The sequence below is a fragment of the Pipistrellus hanaki genome (assembly GCF_964339955.1).
Source record: "Pipistrellus hanaki genome assembly, chromosome: 14".
In the NCBI taxonomy this organism is placed as follows: domain Eukaryota; kingdom Metazoa; phylum Chordata; class Mammalia; order Chiroptera; family Vespertilionidae; genus Pipistrellus; species Pipistrellus hanaki.
The window spans coordinates 30,212,768-30,227,843 of NC_140516.1; the positions used below are offsets into that span (position 1 = coordinate 30,212,768).

Genomic DNA, 15,076 nt, shown 5'->3' on the forward strand with positions numbered 1-15,076 from the left:
TGGATTAAAAGGTACAATATTTCATAGCTCTTTATCACAGGATGTAGATTTCTTTTTTTAAAAAGTATATTTTTATTGACTTCAGAGAGGAAGGGAGAGGGAGAGAAAGAGAGATAGAAGTATCAATGATGAAAGAGAATAGCTGATCGGCTGCCTCCTGCTCGCCTCCTATGGGGGAAGGAGCCCGCAACTGGGGCATGTGCCCTTGACCAGAATCCAACCTGGGACCCTGGCTCTATCCACTGGGCCAAACCGGCTAGGGCATAGGTTGTAGATTTCTTGCTAAACAAACAAATTTATAGTGTTGCTTAATAGGATTACTAGAAATTCTTGCTGTTTTCCTTTAGAAAGTGAGGTCTAAACTTTTTCAAAGCAACAATATATGTAAACATTTCAGTCAAGGGGGATTGTTACAAACATGTAAAAGAAAGTTGTGAGGTTTGAATTGTTTGGAGAAGTAGAAAACTTCAGTAAGTTTTCCTTTCTGTGTTGGCACAGCAAACAGGTAATTTAAAAAGTGTTAAAAAGAGCCTGGCTGATGTGGCTCCATGGTTGAGCATCAACCAATGAACAAGGAGATCACACTTGGATGCCCGGTTGCAGGCTTGATCAGGAGGTGGCTAATGAATGGTTCTCTCTCATCACTGATGCTTCTATCTCCCTTCCTCTCCCAAACCAATAAAAATATGTTAAATAAAAAAACTTATAAAACGGGTTATTTACTTTAAAAAGTATTCAAAAAAACAAAAATTTCTGCTAAAGTGAATTTAACTTAATATATTGGAATTCTAATTTATAAAAACACTGTTTTGAAATGAGACATTTCAACTAAAAAAGGACATTTCTAACTCATTCAATCTCAGATAATAACCCCTTATTTGCAGTTATAAAGCCCTTAAACAGCCAGTGAAGAAGTTACAGCTAATGTTATTATCATTATTTTATAGAAATCTAAAACAAAAGTATGTGAGGCCCAGAGATAGTGAATAACTTAACCTGAAGTTAGGTTTTTAAGCTACAAAGCTGAGAATAATATTATGTTAGTGATGATATGCATTAACTGCTTAGTACAGGGTCTGACATTTAATAAATATTTTATTTTTTTTGACATTTAGTAAATATTTTAAATGTTTCTGTTATATCTGGCCATTCTTTATTTTTAAAATCCCTATTTTTGGGAGCATTCTTTTTTCTTTAAAAAAAAATGTATTTTATTGATTTTTTTACAGAGAGGAAAGGAGAAGGATAGAGAGTTAGAAACATTGATGAGAGAGAAACATCGATCAGCTGCCTCCTGCATACCCCCTACTGGGGATGTGCCCACAACCAAGGTACATGCCCTTGACTGGAATCGAACCCTGGACCCCTCCTCAGTCAGCAGACTGACGCTCTCCACTGAGCCATACTGGTTAGGATGGAGCATTCTTCTTAATATTTCTGTAGTTTAAGCTTTTTGTACCCTTTCAATTTAGAAAATAAGATTTTAGGCTGCGTTATTTGGTATGTACAGGAATGACTATATGCCTTATATATTAGGACAAATTATTATTAAATAAGGAACAATTAGCACTTTATCAACTGGAAAATTAGAGGAACTCCTATTTCTGCTTTTCTCCCAGTATGAATCTTCAATTTAGAAACCAGATCCAAACATTTACCACATTTAATAGGGAAAAATAAAATCTAATAAGAAATAAAGTCTTTCATTTAAATGAGAAAGTCGTTCAAGTCCAGAGAGTGGCTAGTATTTAAAACGTAATTTGATTAGAAGAGATAATGTGGATATAACTGTGACATCCTTGGAAAGTATTTGTTAAATTTAAACTTGTTAAAATTTTTTGAGAGAAATATAAACATACTTTTAATTTCCTTATACCTGGCATTAAATGTCTGCTGGTTGAGGGCACTGATGGAAAGCAGGGAAAATCTCCAGAAATTCTTGGAAAATAAAATTAAATGAAGTATTGGTATTTGCTAACTTGCTTTGATTCTTGTTTTCTCTTCTTAGTCTGACTTTCTTCTTTCACTCTTTTAAAAAATTTTTTTTTATTTATTTCAGAGAGGAAAAAGAGAGAGAGAAAGAGAGAGAGATCAATGATGAGAGAGAATGATTGGTTGGCTGCCTTCTGCTCGATCATTGAGCATGCATTCTGGGCATGTGCTCTGACTGGAATCGAACAGTCACCTCCTAGTTCATAGATCGATGCTCAACACTGAGCCACACCTGCTGGGCTCTTTCTTCACTCTTGCTGCTGTTTTTAGTTCAGTGTTCCTCTGGTGAACCAGGCAATTTCAGATTTGCTTTTAATGCATTTTAATCACTACCTCTCTAAATCTGTTTATTACTTTCTATTTGGCCAGTCATGTTCCGTGTATGTTATGGCTTCATGTTGTTACTATAACTTGCAGTTAACTAGAATTTAAAAAAAAATTTGTTATGTTATCTGTGGAAATAATTTTTCTTAAAATAATTATGAGGGGGGAAAATGCAGTTTTTGTTTTGTGTATTAGCATTGCATTTTAGTTTATAACTTGTTTAGGGATAAGCATATCTATGTATTATACAGAGTACAACAAAGGAACTGTTCACAACTGCTTTACTATCAGTAATCATAATTAAAATACGATTTAGTCAGATGAAAATTTCATATTAAATACAACTTATTCAAATGTATATTCAGTAAGTGCTGGTTAAGGCTGTTCTGTATTACAAATCATTTTGCTCTCAGTCTCACTTGGTTTAAAATGTCTAAAAACTTGTCATAAAAATTTTAATGAATGGGGAAGCAAAACAGTTATATTAGAGATTTTGTTTATTGGTATAATACTTGGCATAAGAAATATTTGCCTCAAAATTCAACACTCATTGGTTACTAACATCCGATATGGAAATGATTTTTGTCTTTACTCTTAAATAAGATTTTAAATTTTAACATTTGATAGGTAAATCATTTTTATTTTTGCCTGCTTTCTTGAAAATTTTCATTTTCATTAATGATTTAGAAATATAAAATAATTATAATCTTATGAGAGGCACCATAGTATAAAAAGTTTGGGCTTTGTAATTATGTACATAACAGGTTTGAATCATAACATTACTTATTGGCTTTGGGATCTTGGGCAGTTACCCAAACTTTTTGACCCTCAGAATTTTGTCATCTATGAAATGGCAATATTGCTTCATAGGATTGTTAGGATTACATGAGAATTTATTTGGCATTCTGTCTGGTACATGTTCTTTCTAGTTTATGATGGATGCCAAAATCTTGGGTAAAATTTTAAACTGTATAAATAAGGAAGGTGAGAATCTGAAGCAAATGAAACCTTAAAAAGACTGAATTCCTAGATTTCTCTTTAAAGAAAGGATTTGATAGTTACCCTGCAGGAGATTGCAGGGCAGTGGATTGTTCCTCTGCAAGAGACTGCCAGGGTGATGCAGGCCTTTGACTCCTTATTTCCTGATTAAATTGAATTCCCTGCCATGGCATCCTTAAACTAGACCTAATCTTCTGCCAGTCCTGCTCCTAACCATCTGGCAGTCCTGCTGCCTTCTCCATAAAGCTTTGTGTGTGAGCTGCAATGGACTGCACCTTTTTTTTTTTTTTTTTTTTTAAATATTTTACGTATTTCCATATCTCTGCTCTATACTCTGCTTGGAGTATTGTAATTGTTCTCCTTTCTTCTTCTACTATTTGACTTCTTAAGGATTGTTTAACATGTTACCTACTTTGTGAAACTTTATCTCTGCCCCTACAGAATTAATCCTGTTTTCTCTAGCTTTTAAAACATCTTGATACGTACATAATAGGGCCTTTGGCACAGTTATAGGTCTCTGTGTCTGTCTGCTCGGATAAAATAACTAACTCCTTGAGTGCAATAGTCTTAACTTTAAATTATCAGTGCCCCTTCCAATGTTCCATATGTGTTAGAGTGGTTAAGTGAATGAAGGAGGAGGCCAATTGAATTTACTTTAATGAGTACTTAACATTCCCATTTATGTATAGTTATAGACAAATAGTTTTCTTAATTAAGTTAACTGAGTTTTCTTTTTTTTAATAAATCTTTATTGTTCAGATTATTACAAATGTGTTCCTCTTCCTCCCTCCCTCCTCAATTGCTCCCTCCACCAGGTTCCCACCCCCCATTGTCCTCATCCATAGGTGCACAGTTTTTGTTCAGTCTCTTCCCACACCCCCCCACTCCCCTTTTCCCCAAGAATCATCAGTCCAGTCCCCTTCCATACCTCTGATTCTATTATATTCACCAGTTAATATTGTTCATCAGATTTTTTAATTCCCTTGGCTTTTAGTTTCACTTGTTGATAGTTACGTATTTGTTGTTCATAATTTTTATCTTTATCTTCTTCCTCTTCCTAAAGAACCCCCTTCAGCAATTCATATAATTCTGGTTTGGCGGTGATGAACTCCTTTAGCTTTTTTTTTATTTGTGAAGCTGTTTATCTGGCCTTTGATTCTGAGTGGTAGCTTTGCTGAGTAGATTGAGTTTTTTGCAAACTTATTTAATTAGTATTCGTAGTGCAAGAATAAATTTGAATTTAGTCCTGCTTAATATGACTGCATTTATTTTTTTATTTTTTATCAAAATGACTGCATTTAAAGGGGTTTTAGTCCTAACAGGTTTGGCTCAGTGGATAGAGCATTGGCCTGTGTACTGAAAGGTCCCAGGTTTGATGTACCTTGGTTGCGGGCACATCCCCAGTAGGAGGTGTGCAGGAGGTAGCTGATGGATATTTCTCTCTCATCAATGTTTCTGACTCTCTGTCCCTCTTCCTTTCTCTCTGTAAAAAATCAGTAAAATATATTTTTTAAAAAAGGAGTTTTTTATAATTTTGTGCTTTTTTATATAAAGTTAAAATCAGCATTCTCACTGAAATTAATGGTCAGGCTAGGTAAGTTTGTTAGTAGAAGTAATTATTATTTAATAAGAAATAGTTTTCTTATATTAGGAAAACTTGCATGATTTGAATGGGTATTTTTGACTAAAACGCATTTAAAATTTTATAGTAGGAATTCCAGATTGATGGTAGCTTCTTCTGCCTCACTTTCTTCTTTTACCATCACATTTTCTTGTCCTGGCCAGGTAGCTCAGTTGGTTAGTGTGTTATCCCCATATACTGAGGTTATGGGTTTGATCCCCTGGCAGGGCACATAGAAGAATCAACCAATGAATGCATAAACAAGTGGAACAAGTCGATGTTTCTCTACCCCCTTCCTCTCTCTCAAATCTATAATAATAAAAGTGTATTTTAACAAAACCCCACATTTTTTTATGTTTGTGCCCCAAGATACAGTTAAAAAGAAGAGATTATTCATTTTTTAGGAATTGTACTGCAATAGGCTTGATTTGAGCCTCTATTTTCTGCTGCCCTTCCCCCCCCCCCCCCCCCCCCCCATGAATGGACATAATGTCCTAAAATATTGTCAGTAATTGACCAAGAGGTACATTTTAGGTGGACCTACTTTATTACATGAGAACTAGAGGCCCAGTGCATGGATTTGTGCACCTTCGTGGGGGGGGGGGGGGTGTCCCTCGGCCTAGCCTGCAGGGATCGTGCCGAAACCGGCTCTCTGACATCCCCTGGGTGGTCCCGGATTCTGAGAGGGCAGTTCTTGGGTGATGCACCCTGGAATTGGGCTCCCTTCTCTCTGATTTCGGGTGTGTCACCTGAGAACTGCAGCTGCCAAGTCACCACAGCTTGGCAGCACCTGTGCTGAGCATCTGCCCCTTGGTGGTCAGTGTGTACTAGTGTGTGTGTGTGTGTGTGTGTATGTATGTATGTATATATATATATATATATATATATATATGCCTAAACAAACATTACAACTGGTCACTATGATGCACACTGGCCACTGGCGGGCAGACAATGCAGGAGCTTCCCCCTGGTGGTCAGTGCTCTCGCACAGCCAACCTCCCGTGGCTGGCCAGCCTCCCGTGGTCCCTCCCCCCTGCTGGCCTGTCCCGATCGGCCCTGATCACCGGCCAGGCTGAGGAACCCTACTTGTGCACGAATTTGTGCACCAGGCTTCTAGTATGTAGATTATAGATGATAGCTAATATTTGTGATGTTAAAAATTATCATCCTAATAGTTTGCTCTTAGGAATTTTTACAGAAAAGAGCCTTTTGAGATTTGGGGTGGTTTTATGTATCTTAAAGTGGCAAGAATTGTTCCTGCACATAGAAAATGTTATTTAAATCATAGATACTATAATTATAATAATTTTTTGGGGTAGAAATTCATTATTATTATAATTTTGGGGGTTAGAAATTTAAAAAATGACATACAGAAATGATTCCTAGTCATACAGGCCAAGACAGTATTTTCTCGTGATACTTAGTAAATAGACTTGGAGATCATTATAAAAGAAACACAATTTTAAATATCTATTATAGAAACAGAAACAGTGCAGGTGCATTGTTCCCCAAATAGAAAATACAAAAATTAGGAAAAAATGCATATTCTCACCACCTAGATATTATTATTTTAAAAATATATATTTTATTGATTTCTCATAGAGAGGAAGGGAGAGGGATAGAGAGCCAGAAACATCGATGAGAGAGAAACATCGACCAAATGCCTCCTGCCCACCCCCCACCAGGGATGTGCTCTCAACAAGGCACATACCCCTGACTGGAATCGAACCTGGGACCCCTGAATCCACAGGCCAACATTCTATCTACTGAGCCAAACCGCTTAGGGCAACCTAGAGATTATTACTTTCAGTACCTTAGTCTGTAATCTTTTTGTGTACATATAACTATTTGGATATATATATATTTTTTTACATTTTTTCCCTTTTATCTTTTACCAGGATGGATCTCACTGTACATTCTCTATTATAACCTTCCTCCACCCATTAATGTCTAATTATTCATTTCAGTTATTTTCATTCCATCCAATACCCAGATTATATTCAAATTTCTCTAGTTGGCTCAAAAATGTCCTTTATGGCTGGTTTGCTAAAGCAGTACCCATAATAGCATTGTACTTGTGAACTTGGCTGGTAGACCCTTTAAATTTTTTAAAATATATGTGTAAATATTTCTTTACCCAAAAAGAAAATATTTCTTTTATAAAATATTTTTACCCAAAACATAATATATACACTGTTGTGCACATTTTTTTCTTAGTTTGTAAAACTATCCAACCAGTACATAGTAATCAATATGAATAGAATATAGATTACACATAACAAACAACCTTTTCTTAATTATCAAAACAAAAGCTTTCAGTAATTTGATAATTATCTTTGGTTTGAAAATAATAGTGAAATCAGCTTAATAATGTGAGTATACAAGCAGAAAGTGGAAAAAAAAAATCCAGAAAAGGGCACTGAATATGGTGAATTTTGAATTGCATTTGGAAGATGAATGGGTCCAGAAGTAGGTGGGTGGAGAACTTTAGAGATGGTCTTGAAGGGAGGCTTTAGGCGGATTAATTTGGCTCATCTGAAAGATTCCAGTCAGGAAATCCTGGGATTAGAGAGGATTCATAGAGCTTAAGAAGAAATGAGAGCTGGTATGATGGACACAATGCATAGAAATGTAGATTGTTGGTAGTTTTTTATAGTTTGATATGTTATTTTTAAGTGTAGATGTTTGTTGTTATGCCAACTGTAGTGTGTAACAAGGGACTAGAATAGGCGTGCCAAATATTGATTACCTTGATAGGAAATGAGAATAAGATTCTATCCCAGTTCAGTATTGTCAAATTATAACACTAAGGGTGAGGAGATCTTAATGGTTGTCTCAATGTAATCATGTGGAATAGGAAATTGAAGTCTAAAAGGGTTAAGTGACTTGTCCAAATTATACGTCTTCAATCTGATATCCTAATTCTTAATTGTATCTACTTTTCTCTATACATGGTGTCTTATAATCAGGAACATTGGAGGTTGTGTAAATTTTTGTTGTCTTGTTTTTAATTGGCCTTTTGGTTTTTGTACCAAGACATTCAGTAGTATTTGTGATTTCTAAAGTCTGAAATTTTTGTTTTCTATGTATATCTAAATACTGTAGAATGGGAGCTACCTTTTACCTTAGGTACATTTTTAATATACTAAGTAGAGGGATTTTAAAATTATTTTACCAAATAATTTAAGGATTTTTAAAAAGAATGCATTGAACTATATTAATCATACATGAAAATTTATAGATAAATTTGACAATTTTTATTAGCAAAGCTGTAGTGGGGAAAGCTTTCCAGATAATATTTTAAAATGTGTACATGTACTTTTCATTGTTCCATATTCAATTATTTTCTTAACCTAAGTACTCAGATATTTATCCAAACATTATTGCTATGGGGTTTCCTGCAGAAAGACTTGAAGGTGTATACAGGAACAATATTGATGATGTAGTAAGGTAAGAACTCTTACTTTTTAATTTTGAATATTGCTATAATAATGTTGTATTTTCATTTAGAAAATATTTCTAAACCACTGAAAAAGATGTGCTTTGGCATGTAAACTTGATTTGGATATTATGTTGGTGTTCTATAACTATTTTTTAAAATATGTCTAATGGGCCTCAATAGGATACAATTTATTTGAATTTGATAAGAATGAACGTTTTACTTAATCAGGTGTATGTGCTATGCTTTCGTGGACTCTATACAAAGTGCCCTTTAGTAGGTGAATGCCTGGATTCATTACACTAATTTTTATTTATTTATTTTTTATATTGCAATTGGGGGTTAGGCTTAAAATTCTTGAGTGCATTTATTTACTTAAATATATTTATCCTATATAATATATTTATAAAACCAATACCATGTAGTTTTAAATATAGCAGTTTATAATGGGTCCTAAGTATACCAAGCACCTGAAGAAGTATTTGGTGCAAAGGATCTACAATAGAAAAAAATTGCTGGGCATACCAAGACTAACTGTCCATTTTATAATTTTGCATAATTTTCTTAGTGTAATTATTCAGCTCAGAACAAGGCTGAATGGAAAGACCATTTAATTAATTTTAAAGTGTTTATGACCTAACAGTACATGGTATATTTTATGAGAGAAGGAATTTGTATCTGCTGTGTAGTCTTAATATATTTTCTGATGTCAATGCAAAAATCTGTTATGAATAAATTAAATGTAAAATATTACTAGAAACAACAATGGCTTTTAAAAATTAAAACTTGGGTTATTCTTGAAGATTTTCAATTTAAATATTTGATGGTTATGAAAATTAAGTGTTTTAATTAGTTGTAATGCACTTTTAAAGCATTATGCAATGTAGAATTCTTTTATAATAGTTGTCTAAGTACATAAGACTATCTATACCCTTATATGATTTTTAGCAACTTATGAACCAAAGTATATTAATATTTTTGCAGTACTGAATTGTGTCCAGTTGGGTTTTTGTAGTGTTCACATTGTGTTCAGAATTAAATTTCAGTTTCTACAAAAACTACAAAAGAACCCAAAACTATTTTCTTTGTGGTTTCTGTTAGAATATAGGTATCATACATGAGGCTGTCAGAAGTAGTATTTAAGAAACTAAAAAGAAGGAAATGAACTTGCCCTTTTCATAGGCAAGACAGGGGAAGGATGCTTAACACTGGAGCAGTTTGATCTGGCTTAGTCACTGATAACACATCAAGAGAGAATGCAACGGGTGGTAGAAAAAAGAGTGAGCCAAGTAAATTTTTTGATTGAGAGATGGAGAATCTGGGAAATGGGCAGTGCGGTCACCAGTCATATATTCTCTGTTGTGCAGGAGTATTTATTAGGCCTCTTTAGAGCTTAGATGAACTATCTCATAAGATGATTACACATTACTATAATTCTATGTTCAACCAAATAATGATTCAACCAAGTCAAATTAGTACTCATACTGGGAAAAAGTAAAGATGAGTTCTGAGGTCATTGTGAGGATATTTTTGTGGTAATCTGGTATGCTAGTTTTTTCATTGTTCTCTTTTGAATGTGAATTAATCTCTTTTGACTGAGTTAGTCACTGAGGATAAATGATCCTTTTAGGTTACTGATAAAGTCATACATTTGATTATCAGACCTTAAATTGTAATAACTTCACCAAGAAAATACTATGCTGGGAAGTATTTTGATCTTTGATCTTTTGACTTCATAACCACTGCTTTTATGCTTTGGAATTTAGATTCACATTTTTAGTTTGTGTAACCAAAGTGAAGTTTATTCTATCTGCTTTAATGTGTCTAGTTTATTTTATATAGCTTTTAACTTTTTCAACCTATTATTCTTAAAAATGTTTTATGTATATGGTTGGTTATATAGCCAATGGTTGCTTTAGCTGACTGATCTTGTCACCTAATGGTAATGGTAATAGCATATGAAAAATGAATTATTAACTGAGTGGAATATTTGCGCTGTGCATATTTTTGTTTAGTTTTTATTTTAATTTGAGGGATAAATGACTAGTAAGGCTTTGTTGGCTTCAGTTGCTTAACCCCTCCTTCCCCCAAACTCCTTTTTTTTTTTTTTTTAAGGAGGAAAGGTTGGAAATTGTAGTTATAATTGGTATGTTGCTTTTGGTCCAAAGATGATAACATAGCAGTGAAAAAATGTCTATTTTCTTATTCTTTTTCTGTTAATGAAACTATTTCTAATTTGATGGTTCCTTACCCTGTTATTTGGGATGTCTGAAGAATAGTATCTTTTTTCCCCCTAATTCCATATTTTTCCTATTATTTTCCCCCATCAGTAAATATTATGTAGAGTTCAGATTTTATTGTTGTACATCAGTGCCTTGAGTAAAAGAAATCCCAATTTCGAATACCTTTATGCTTAAATTGTTCAGCATTATTTAACTGTTTTGGGATATGAATTATTATACCAATGTGAATTTTATACATGAGGTACTCAAAGTATATTTGTGACAAATATTTAACTTTTCTTAATTAGGTGACCTCCTAGGATCAGGAATTGATGTAAAAAACAAAAAGGGAGAGAAGGGGGAAGGTAAAAATTTTTACTACCCTAATTGCAAATTTATTTATTTTTTTTTTAATTGATTTTTTATAGAGAGGAAGAGAGAGGGATAGAGAGTTAGAAACATTGATGAGAGAGAATCATCGATCAGCTGTCTCTTGCACACCCCCTACTGGGGATGTGCCCGCAACCAAGGTACATGCCCTTGACTGGAATCGAACCTAGGACCTTTCAGTCCGCAGGCCGACGCTCTATCCACTGAGCCAAACCGGTTTCGGCTAATTGCAAATTAAAAAAAAATATTTATTTTCCTAAAAATATCTTTGCTCGAGGATATGTTGTTATTGATTAATCAGAGAGAGAAAACATAGATGTGAAACATTGATCGGTTGCCCCTCAACCTTTTGGTGTACGGGACAACGCTCCAACCAACTGAGCCACCAAGCCAGGGTGCAAATGCTTTGTTTAATAAACCATTAGGATTGACATGGCAGGACAAGGACAGTTCATAGAAGGGAAGTTGAAGCACTAACTCTCCTCAGACTGTTTTTCCTTTTCCCCCCTTATTACCACTAAACTGTTGATCCGACTAGCTGGTAATATGAAACAATGTTTTATTCAGATAATTGATTATTCTTTGATATGTATGTCAGTCTTATCTAAATTATATGTTATCTGCTATAGATCTAAGCAGTCTTTAACCAATTAATGTTTCATGTGTTTAGCAGACATAGCCCGAGAACTGTTCTGTACCTAATAACATCCGGGAAATACAGGTTTAAAGAGGTGAACTGGCTTTCTTACTGTAGATCTCTCGAGTGAAATTATAATATGCTTTTCTCTCCCCCTTCTTTTCCTCCTTTCTTTCCTTGTCTCTTTTTTTTTGTGTATTAAATATCATATTTCTAAATTGTGTTTTATGGAGCATAATTTAGAAATGCTAAAAATGAAAAAAAATGCATTTAACAATATTTTCCCATAGTTTGAATTAGTAGGAATTTACTTCCTCCTCTTTTATTGGAAAGATTTTAGGTGTGAAAAGATTCCCGTTTATTGTAAGGGAATGCTTAGAATCAGTTTTCTGATTTATGGTGATTAAAAACAACATTTACAGTTACTTGTATGTTATCAGTTTTTATTCATATATAAACAACTCTATTACAGATTAAGAGTTCATCTTTTTTATGCAATTTTCTTATTAAAGACATTTTTCAAATATTCTTAATTATATGTTAATCTTCCTATCAACCTTAATTGTATGCTAATTTTTCAATAAAAAGGAAATGTTTTTGTTACCCCTACATTATCATCCTTTGGCTATTGAGAGGAGAGGATATTATTTAGAGGATTTAATGTTTAGAGATTATATAGAGAAATTCAAAATAAATTAGAAGAAAGTATCAATTTCATTTTTCCTTTTTAACAACTTTTGACCTCTTCTCTCATGTAGGAAATCATCAAGGAAAGTCTTTTCTGGTGTTATTATACCAGGAAATGTCTGTAGGACTTGAGTTTCCAGATTGGAAATATCTATATAATGCCAATCATAATAAATGAAAATAGGGCAATACCAGGTAAATTATTACAAAATTTCTTGAACACCAAAAATAATGAGAATGTTTCAAAAGTTTTTAGGCTTAATTAGGAAGCATTAAGGAATATGAATGGCATTAACTTCTTGGCAGTATAATTAAAAAATAGAAGATGGAGAAAACAGTACTTCAAAAGTTATACATGTTCAGTCTTGAATTCTGTATCTATATAAACTACCTATCAAGTGCAAAAGTAGAAAAACAAAATATTCAAGGCCAAAAAAGAATATATTCATGAAACATTTCTCAGGAGATTACTAAAAGATGTGCTCCAGATAAACAAGGGAATAAACCATGAAATAAAAGGGCTTCAGTAAAGAGAAGATCCAACTCAAGCGAAAAACAAAAGTCCGAGGATGACAACTATGCTATAAGCAGAAGAGCAACCAGTTCTAATTGGAGTAGCAGGATAGAGGGATTTAGGGGAAGAAAGAAAAAGAACTGATAGGTTGATATTGAAATATTTGGGGAAAAGATGCAAGAGAGTCTTAGAAAAATAGGTGACTTAGAAACAGAAAGCAGTTATTAATATTTGTTGGTTAATTTAACCCAATATCGTGATACTACCTGTTAAGGGGGATTAAGAGGAGTGAAATATATGTGTGTGAGTTCTACTGGTTTTGTAAGTCTCTTTACCATGGCAGAAAATATGTAGTTAATTAGTAAATCTACAAGATTCAGTATCATCCTATATATTACATAGAAATGCTGAATTAAATGCCAGGGAAAGGATCTGAGTAGTTGAGTGTGATTGCTTTTAGGAGAGAAGCAAAAATTTGGGTTTGAAGATGGATGAATAGAGTTGGAGATGAGAAACTTTTTTGTGTGTGTATGATAAAATATATATATAAGATAAAGTTTTGCCATTTTAACCTTTTAAAAAATAAATATTTTTATTGATTTCAGAGTGAAAGGGAGAGGGAGAGTTAAAAACATCAATGATGAGCCGAAACCTGTTTGGCTCAGTGGATAGAGTGTCAGCCTGGGGACTGAAGGGTCCCAGGTTCGATTCTGGTCAAGGGCATGTACGTTGGTTGCGGGCACATCCTCAGTAGGGGGTGTGCAAGAGGCAGCAGATGGATGATTCTCTCTCATCGATGTTTCTAACTCTCTATCCCTCTCTCTTCCTCTCTATAAAAAAAAAATCAATAAAATGTATTTTAAAAAAATCAATGATGAGAGAGAATAATTGATTTGCTATCTCCTACACACCCCCTTCTGGGGATTAAGCCCACATCCTCTGCATGTGCCCTGACCAGGAATCAAACCTTGGTTCATAGGTTGACACTCAACCACTGAGCAACACCTGCTGGGCCACATTTTAACCATTTTTAATTGACACTTAGTGCATTAAGCACATTCATATTGTTGTGGGGTCGTCATTGTCCATCTATAAAACTTTTTTTTATCATCTCATACTGAAACTTTGTACCCTTTAAACAGTAACTCTTCTTCCCTTTAGTCCCAGCCTCTGGTAACCATTGTTCCGTCACTATATATTTGACTATTTTAGATACTATATATAAGTGGAATCGTATGATATTTGTCTTTTTGTGACTGATTTATTTCACTTAGCATATGATGTCTTAAAGGTTCATTCATGCTGTGGTATGTGTCAGAATTTCCTTCCATTTTATGTATGTACCATATTCTGTTTATTCATTTATCTGTCAATGGATACTTGGGTTGCTTCTACCCTTAGGCAATCCTATATAATGAAACCCCAGAATGACTGGTTGCTATGATGTGCACAGACCACCATAAGGCATATGTTCAATGCAGGAGCTACCCCCTGGTGGTCAGTGCGCTCCCACAGGGGGAGTGTTGCTCAGCCAGAAGCCTGGCTCACAGCTGGCGAGCACAGCAACAGTGCTGCAGGCAGGTGGTAAGGAGCAAAGGGTCCTGGACTGCGAAAGGGATGTCTGACTGCCAGCTTAGGTCCGATCCTTCCGGGACATCCCCCAAGGGTCCCAGACTGCGAGAGGGCACAGGTTGGGCTGAAGGGACAACCACCCCCTCTCAGTGCACAAATTTCACGCACTGGGCCTCTAGTTTGTAAATAATACTGATGTTCACATGGGTATAATGATATCTGTTCGAGTCCCTTCTTTCAGTTTGTTTCAGTTTACCTCTAGCAGTGGAATCGCTGAATCAAATGGTAACTATGTTTTATTTTTCGAGATCTACCATATTGTTTTCTATAGTGGCTATACCATTTTTCATTCCCATCAGCAATACAGAAGTGTTAACAGTTTCTCCATATCAACACTTATTATTTTATGTTTTATTTTAATAGTTTTTAAAATGAGTGTGAAATAGTATTTCATTGTGGTTTTGATTTCATTTTCCTAATGATAAATGGTTTCAAGCATATTTTTATACGCTTATTGACCATTTGTGTATCTTTGTAGAAATGTCTATTGAAGTCCCTTGCCTGCTTGGATGACTTAGTTTTTGTTATTGAGTTTTAGGAGTTTTAAAAAATATATTCTAGATATTAATCCCTTATCAGATATGTGATTTGCGAATATTCCTCTCATTCTGTGGGTTGC

The 15,076-nt window shown here is 34.4% G+C and overlaps 1 protein-coding gene across 1 annotated transcript in view; it reads left to right on the forward strand.

Moving 5' to 3' along the window:
• Window positions 1–15,076, forward strand: part of PTEN (phosphatase and tensin homolog) — a gene marked incomplete at its 5' end in the record, with an annotated part of 78,052 nt that overhangs the window by 16,952 nt on the left and 46,024 nt on the right. Inside the window, one exon of the mRNA XM_084904386.1 lies at window positions 8,302–8,386. Within this exon, the coding sequence (XP_084760512.1) occupies window positions 8,302–8,386 (85 nt within the window). The remainder of the gene's footprint in view (window positions 1–8,301; window positions 8,387–15,076) is intronic.